Raw genomic sequence first — 9,196 nt, forward strand, 5'->3', positions numbered from 1 at the left:
GTGGCCTGCTCGATGTGTCTGGAACCTGGTCCTTACCATGCTAGAGTGGACGGTGGCCTGCTCGATGTGTCTGGAACCTGGTCCTTACCATGCTAGAGTGGACAGTGGCCTGCTCGATGTGTCTGGAACCTGGTCCTTACCATGCTAGAGTGGACGGTGGCCTGCTCGATGTATCTGGAACCTGGTACTTACCATGCTAGAGTGGACAGTGGCCTGCTCGATGTGTCTGGAACCTGGTCCTTACCATGCTAGAGTGGCCGGTGGCCTGCTCGATGTGTCTGGAACCTGGTCCTGCTACTGGAACCTGGTGCTAGAGTGGACAGTGGCCTGCTCGATGTGTCTGGAATCTGGTACTTACCATGCTAGAGTGGACGGTGGCCTGCTCGATGTGTCTGGAACCTGGTCCTTACCATGCTAGAGTGGACAGTGGCCTGCTCGATGTGTCTGGAACCTGGTCCTTACCATGCTAGAGTGGACAGTGGCCTGCTCGATGTGTGTCTGCTAGAACCTGGTCCTGGTACCATGCTAGAGTGGACAGTGGCCTGCTCGATGTGTCTGGAACCTGGTCCTTACCATGCTAGAGTGGACAGTAGCCTGGTGGCCTGCTCGAGTGTGTCTGGAACCTGGTACTTACCATGCTAGAGTGGACAGTGGCCTGCTCGATGTGTCTAGAACCTGGTACTTACCATGCTAGAGTGGACAGTGGCCTGCTCGATGTGTCTGGAACCTGGTCCTTACCATGCTAGAGTGGACGGTGGCCTGCTCTAGATGTGTCTAGAACCTGGTACTTACCATGCTAGAGTGGACAGTGGCCTGCTCGATGTGTCTGGATCTGGCCTGCTCGATCCCCCATGCTAGAAAGGCATTACGGTCTTACCATGCTAGAGTGGACAGTGGCCTGCTGAAGTGTCTGGAACTTGTCAAATGAGATGGGATGTTGCTTGGAATCAAAGGAACCTGGTACTAACAGTTTGTTCTGGAACCTGGTCCGCATGCTAGACAGTGGCCTGCTCGTGTGTCTGGAACATACCATGCTGTAATTACCTGGTACTGGTGGAGGGAACCTGGTACTTACCATGGAGGCTCGATGGACAGGGCTGCTGGTCTGAGAACAGTTTTTACCTGGTACATGAGGGCCTGCTCGAGCAGGGTCCTTAGGGGGACAGTGGCCTGCTCGATGTGTCTGGAACCTGCTGGTCTGCTAGAACAGTTTTTGTCTGGAACCTGGTACTTATGAGGGGAGCAGGGCCTGGGGCTCGATCCCCGCAGGGCTGCTGGTCTGCAAAGAGATGGGATGTTTTGGAATCAAAGGAAGGCATGTTCTGTGCAGGGCACAGACAGGGCAGGGGGAGGGAGGAGGCTCGATGCAGGGCTGCTGGTCTGAGAACAGTTCTTACCTGGTACATGAGGGAGCAGGGCAGGGGCTCGATGCAGGGCTGCTGGTCTGAGAACAGTTCTTACCTGGTACATGAGGGAGCAGGGCAGGGGCTCGATGCAGGGCTGCTGGTCTGAGAACAGTTCTTACCTGGTACATGAGGGAGCAGGGCAGAGGCTCGATGCAGGGCTGCTGGTCTGGGAGAGGCAGCTCCTCCAGAAGGTCCACATTGGACAGAGCATCCTCCAGGGTCACCGTGGATGCCATGATGCTGCAACAACACGCAGATATAGGAGTTAGAGATATGATGCTGCAACAACACACAGATATAGGAGTTAGAGATATGATGCTGCAACAACACACAGATATAGGAGTTAGAGATATGATGCTGGAACACACAGATATAGGAGTTAGAGATATGATGCTGCAACAACACACAGATATAGGAGTTAGAGATATGATGCTGGAACACACAGATATAGGAGTTAGAGACATGATGCTGCTGCAACAACACACAGATATAGGAGTTAGAGACATGATGCTGCTGGAACAACACACAGATATAGGAGTTAGAGACATGATGCTGCTGCAACAACACACAGATATAGGAGTTAGAGACATGATGCCGCTGCAACAACACAGAGATAAGACGGTTTTTGGTTTGTTTATTTGCAACTTATTGTTTTACTATTTTGTACATAATGTTGCAGTGACCGTCTCTTACGACCGAAAATAACATCCAGACATCAGGACTGTGATTACCCACCACGGACTAGCAGAATCCTTTTTTTCCTTTCACGACTCTGACGAGCCCGACGAGAAGGATAGACTGCTTTCTCTCGGAAGATTAAACTACCAACTGGACATTCAAAACTGTAACATCTTATGCTTCACGGAGTCGTGGCTGAACAACGACACTATCAACATACAGCTGGCCGGTTATACGCTATCCCCACTGGATAGAACAGCGGCGCCTGGTAAGTCAAGGGGCGGAGGACTATCTATTTTTATAAATAACAGCTGGTGCAGAATATCTAAGGAAGTCTCAAGCTATTGCTCGCCTGAGGTAGAATAGCTAATGATATTCTGTAGACCAACCTATCTACCGAGAGAGTTTTCATCTGTATTCTTCTATTTTTCATAGCTGTTTTACATACCACCACAGTCAGAGGCTGGCACTAAGAGGCTGGCACTAAGAGGCTGGCACTAAGAGGCTGGCACTAAGAGGCTGGCACTACGAAAGCATTGAATGAGCTGTATTCCGGCATACATGAAAACGCTCATCCAGAGGCGGCAGACCACCATAGTGCCCAAGAACACTAAGGTATCCTGCCTAAATGACTACCGACACGTAGCACTCACGTCTGTAGCCATGAAGTGCTTTGAAAGGCTGGTCATGGCTCACATCAACACCATTATCTCAGAAACCCTAGACCCACTCCAATTTGCATACTGTCCCAACAGATCCATAGATGATGCTATCTCTATTGCACTCCACGCTGCCCTTTCTCACCTGGACAAAAGGAACACCTATGTGAGAATGCTCTTCATTGACTCCAGCTCAGGGTTCAACACCATAGTGCCCTCCAAGCTCATCACTAAGCTAAGGACCCTGGGACTAAACACCTCCCTCTGCAACTGCAACTGGATCCTGGACTTCCTGATGGGCCACCCCCAGATGGTAGGGGTAGGTAACAACACATCCGCCACGCTGATCCTCAACATAGGGGCCCCTCATGGGTACATGCTCAGTCCCCTCCTGTACTCCATGTTCGCTCATGACTGCACAGCCAGGCACGACTCCAACACCATCATTAAATTTGCAGATGACAACAAACAGGGAGGAGGTCAGAGACCTGGCAGGGTGGTGCAAGGACAACAATCTCTCCCTCAATGTGATCAAGACAAAGGAGATGATTGTGGACTACAGGAGAAGGAGGACCGAGCACGCCCCCATTCTCATTGATGGGGCCGTAGTGGAGCAGGTTGAGAGTTTCAAGTACCTTGGTGTCCACATCACCAACAAACTAACATGGTCCAAACACACCAAGACAGAAGAGGGCACGACAAAACCTATTCCCCCTCAGGAGACTGAAAAGATTTGGCATGGGCCTTCGATCCTCAAAAGTTCTACAGCTGGGAACAGTGGGTTAACTGCCTGTTCAGGGGCAGAACGACAGATTTGTACCTTGTCAGCTCGGGGGTTTGAACTCGCAACCTTCCGGTTACTAGTCCAACGCTCTAACCACTAGGCTACCCTGCCGCCCCCATATATCATGGCACAGTGGGGTAAATAGGTCCCCTTGATCTCCTGAATGTTTTAGTCACTTTCTGTGCACTTCTACAACGAGCAAATATATCTGGAAGGTTTCATTAAAATCAAAAGGGGTGCTGTCAAAAAGTGATTGAATTCAAATGGATTTAACCCCATAAGAGGCTTAACTGCCCTGGTACCAGGAATAGCCCTAGGAGGGGGAGAGCCCTGGTACCAGGAATAGCCCTAGGAGGGGGAGAGCAAGCAGCACAGGAAACAGAGAGCCACAGCTAGCCCTAACTGAGACAGACAGGCTCTGGGGACACAGCTAGCCCTAACTGAGACAGACAGGCTCTGGGGACACAGCTAGCCCTTACTGAGACAGACAGGCTCTGGGGACACAGCTAGCCCTAACTGAGACAGACAGGCTCTGGGGACAGCTAGCCCTGAACAGACAGGCTGGGGAGACCCTTACTGAGACAGACAGGCTCTGGGGACACAGCTAGCCCTAACTGAGACAGACAGGCTCTGGGGACACAACCTAGCCCTAACTGAGACAGACAGGCTCTGGGGACACAGCTAGCCCTAACTGAGACAGACAGGCTCTGGGGACACAGCTAGCCCTAACTGAGACAGACAGGCTCTGGGGACACAGCTAGCCCTAACTGAGACAGACAGGCTCTGGGGACACAACCTAGCCCTAACTGAGACAGACAGGCTCTGGGGACACAGCTAGCCCTAACTGAGACAGACAGGCTCTGGGGACACAGCTAGCCCTAACTGAGACAGACAGGCTCTGGGGACACAGCTAGCCCTAACTGGGACAGGCTCTGGGGACACAGCTAGCCCTAACTGAGACAGACAGGCTCTGGGGACACAACCTAGCCCTAACTGAGACAGACAGGCTCTGGGGACACAGCTAGCCCTAACTGAGACAGACAGGCTCTGGGGACACAGCTAGCCCTAACTGAGACAGACAGGCTCTGGGGACACAGCTAGCCCTAACTGAGACAGACAGGCTCTGGGGACACAGCTAGCCCTAACTGAGACAGACAGCCTCTGGGGACACAGCTAGCCCTAACTGAGACAGACAGGCTCTGGGGACACAGCTAGCCCTAACTGAGACAGACAGGCTCTGGGGACTCAGCTAGCCCTAACTGAGACAGACAGGCTCTGTGGACACAGAGGACTCTGGTGTAAAGTAGTGCTCTATATCGGGAATAGCGTGCAGTTTGGAAAGCAGCCCCAGAGCAGAGTAAAGGCGTCTTCATGCTTCAGTTCAGCTGGCGACCTGAACGAATGTGCTTGCATACTACCTTAAAATACATTAGTTATATTGTTGTTTTTCAAGCTGTTTGTCCATTTTGAGACACCGTAGCCAAAATAGTCTGAATTAATCTAAGATAACTCAAGAAATTTGCCATTCATTTAAAACGTTTTGCCAAGGAGATCTTAGTTGCTCAATTTGACATCTAACTAGTAATGTTTGGTTCAGTATTTCTCAATGAAAACATGTGCATGAAAATGAGCCGTCTCTCATTGAATGACAAATACTTAATTGAAGAATCCCTGTTGACCAATCACAGACGGAGGGGGGTGGACCTCCCACTACTGACTTCAGCTTGTTTCCGAACTTCACTAAATGTCATCATAATGCACAAACTGTTTCGGCTGGGAAGCACGCGGCCGGCCTTAACAGACAGGAACCGGAGTAAAGCTGGCTTGTTGGGTTAACAGACAGGAACTAAAGCTCCCCATATAACAGACAGGAACCGGATATGTCAAATGACTCATTCATATTCCTGCTGGAAGCAGAGACAGACAGGAACAGTACTGCACTTAACAGACAGGAACCGTGCTGGGAAGCACGTCTTAGACAGGAACCGGAGTAAAGCTGGGAAGCAGGGTTATAGACAGGAACCGGGTAAAGCTGGGAAGGGTTAGGGAACCGGAGTAAAGCTGGCTTGTTGGGTTAGATAGGACTCTCCCCATATAACAGAGGAAATATGTCAAATGACTCATTCATATTCCTGTGGAAGCAGAGACACGCAGTACTGCACTAGCAGGCCGTGGATTGTCTTAGGGTCAGGGTTAGGGTCAGGGTTATAGGGTCAGGGTTAGGGTTATAGGGTTAGGGTCAGGGTTATAGGGTTAGGGTCAGGGTTATAGGGTCAGGGTTATAGGGTTAGGGTTAGGGTTAGGATCAGGGTTAGGGTCAGGGTTAGGGTCAGGTTTATAGGGTTAGGGTCAGGGTTATAGGGTTAGGGTCAGGGTTATAGGGTCAGGATTAGGGTCAGGGTTAGGATCAGGGTCAGGGTTAGTGTTAGGGTCAGGGTTAGTGTTAGGGTCAGGGTTAGGGTCAGGGTTATAGGGTCAGGATTAGGGTCAGGGTTAGGATCAGGGTTAGGATCAGGGTTAGGGTCAGGGTCAGGGTTAGTGTTAGGGTCAGGGTTAGGGTCAGATAAAGGCTCTGTTGGAAATAAACTCTCCTCTCACTCCCAAAGACTCTGGTTCTGGTGAAGCCTGTTCCTGGGTTATACTGCAGCTTGGTCTGGATCTGGATTTGTTGTGGTGGTGGGTAGGAAACATACTCCGCTTGTCCGTCCGTTCATTTACAGGGGTTTCTTACTGGTTATTTTGACAGCAGGAGTTTATTGTGATTTCACACCTTATATATTTCTGACATGGGGGTTCGTTCACTCTGACATACTGCTAACTTATTGCAGCTGCGCAAGTTCTGTTCTACAGAAGTGACTGGAGATTGAATCCCCAGGTGAAAAGGTGAAAATCTGTCATTCTGCCCCTGAACAGGCAGTTAACCCACCGTTCCTAGGCCGTCATTGAAAATAAGAATGTGTTCTTAACTGACTTGCCTAGTTAAATAAAGAGTAAATAAAGGTGTAAAAAAAATATTTTAAAAATGCCGATTTCCGATTGTTATGAAAACTTGAAATCGGCCCGAATTAATCGGCCATTCAGATTAATCGGTCAACCTCTAGTCCAGATATACCGGGGCCCAGATATACCGGGGCCCAGATATACCGAGGCCCAGATATACCGGGGCCCAGATACACCGGGGCCCAGATATACCGGGGCCCAGATATACCGGGGCCCAGATATACCAGGGCCCAGATATACCAGGGCCCAGATATACCGAGGCCCAGATATACCGGGCCCAGATATACCGGGGCCCAGATATACCGGGGCCCAGATACACCGGGGCCCAGATATACCGGGGCCCAGATATACCGGGGCCCAGATCACCCCCTCCAGATACACAGATGCACCAGATTACACGGGGCCCAGATATACCTCCCCCAGATCTCCTGCACCCAGATCATACTAGGAAGATAGTCACTGAGCCCAGATATACCGAGGCCTTGCTGAGGGTATACGAAGACCAGATGCACAGCCCTTGCCCAGATATCACCAAAGACCAGATAATTTACCTAACCCAGAGATCTGGTTCCCAGATACATTCCACCCCAGATAACATCTCCGTTTGCAGAGCAATGGGCATGACTTTAGTTCAGAAATAATCATAAAATGTTGACTTTGATATCTCTATTCCTCAATATAACAGTCAGATTATTTGGAGCACAGATTTAACGTTGTCTTTTGTCATTGGTTTGTCAGTCATACCGGATTTGTTTGAAAAGATTCCTGGGCCCAGATTGACCGCCCAGATATGAGACTGACCCAGATATACCGGATCCTGTCAGCCCCCTCCCCCATCGACAGATGCACTCTTTCACTTCTCCTAAAACAGCAACTCCCCCTCTCTCCTGCACTTTGCCTGATCATACTAGGAAGGAAGTCACTGAGCAAACACACAAACTGAGATCCTTGCTGGAGGGTAACGAAGACCTACTGCACAGCCCTTGTCAACACACATCAACGAAGACATTTAGTTCCATAATTTACCTAACAGAGATCTGGTTCAAATACATTCCACCCCTTTAACATCTCCGTTTGCAGAGCAATGGGCATGACTTTAGTTCAGAAATAATCATAAAATGTTGACTTTGAAATCTCTATTCCTCAATATAACAGTCAATTATTTGGAGCACTGGTTTAACGTTGTCTTTTGTCATTGGTTTGTCAGTCAACAACCATGATTTGTTTGAAAATGATTCCTGCCCGTTTGACTCGCCTGTATGAGACTGACTCCTGAAGAGCGGATATGTGTCTGATTCCTGATTCCTGCCTGTTTGACTCGCCTGTATGAGACTGACTCCTGAAGAGCGGATATGTGTCTGATTCCTGATTCCTGCCTGTTTGACTCGCCTGTATGAGACTGACTCCTGAAGAGCGAATATGTGTCTGATTCCTGCCTGTTTGACTCGCCTGTATGAGACTGACTCCTGAAGAGCGAATATGTGTCTGATTCCTGCCTGTTTGACTCGCCTGTATGAGACTGACTCCTGAAGAGCGAATATGTGTCTGATTCCTGATTCCTGCCTGTTTGACTCGCCTGTATGAGACTGACTCCTGAAGAGCGAATATGTGTCTGATTCCTGCCTGTTTGACTCGCCTGTATGAGACTGACTCCTGAAGAGCGGATATGTGTCTGATTCCTGCCTGTTTGACTCGCCTGTATGAGACTGACTCCTGAAGAGCGAATATGTGTCTGATTCCTGCCTGTTTGACTCGCCTGTATGAGACTGACTCCTGAAGAGCGAATATGTGTCTGATTCCTGCCTGTTTGACTCGCCTGTATGAGACTGACTCCTGAAGAGCGAATATGTGTCTGATTCCTGCCTGTTTGACTCGCCTGTATGAGACTGACTCCTGAAGTGCGGATATGTGTCTGATTCCTGAGCAGGAGAGCAGCCTGTTGCGTGTGCCAAGATCCTAACTAGTCTGATTAGTCGCTCAGTAAATCGGGCCCACAGTAGAGCTTTAGACAAGGAAAATGATGAATGTGCGGTTTATCTACATGCCTTTTCTTTCATGAATCAACACAATAAACACATACCTATTTATTTTTTTGCCGTATAAATGAGATAAAACGCTACGTTTCTTGTGCACAAAACCCATAACTAATTAAACAAGGCGAATACACAAAAGACAACACCCATAAAGAAACATACCAGAAAGTTTAAGGCGATAGATAACGTCAGTCACAACACAGTGTAAATGTCCCCAGCTGACTATAGTATAGTAACTACCGACTCACCCCAAGTTATTCTCCTGGGAATTTGGTCCTCTTAACCAAATTAAAAACCCTTCTAAAACTACTATTCACAATCTGGACGCTCCTGGGACGCTCCGGTGGATGAAAAGCGAGGATATCCCAGTTTGTAGTCAGTGAAATATTCTTCCCTTGTCAGTGTAATAGAGGCAGCAGGCGAGGATTTGTGCAGAGCATGGAGTTTCTGTCCCACTGACTGAACCAAAGAAAATGTTTTTCTTCTTTGTTGTCATGGAATTCGTATATTTGTTTGTACTTGCTGCCACCTACTGTGCAGGAGTGTGTGGTTAATCACGATACAGTTTGTGATACAATAATGAAAAGGGGGAAAGGAAAAATTACACGATTACAAATTACCCCCATCTATATAGCA

General features: G+C 49.0%; 1 protein-coding gene across 1 annotated transcript in view; it reads right to left on the reverse strand.

Annotated features, from left to right (window-relative positions):
• Positions 1–9,030, reverse strand: part of cyfip1 (cytoplasmic FMR1 interacting protein 1) — a 202,865-nt gene extending 193,835 nt beyond the window's left edge. Inside the window, 2 exon segments of the mRNA XM_052475754.1 lie at positions 1,526–1,646; positions 8,809–9,030. Coding sequence (XP_052331714.1) covers positions 1,526–1,642 — 117 coding nt within the window. The 5' untranslated portion in view covers positions 1,643–1,646; positions 8,809–9,030.
• Between the last annotated feature and the right edge of the window lie 166 nt (positions 9,031–9,196).

This window comes from Oncorhynchus keta, chromosome 22 (assembly GCF_023373465.1).
Source record: "Oncorhynchus keta strain PuntledgeMale-10-30-2019 chromosome 22, Oket_V2, whole genome shotgun sequence".
NCBI lineage: Eukaryota > Metazoa > Chordata > Actinopteri > Salmoniformes > Salmonidae > Oncorhynchus > Oncorhynchus keta.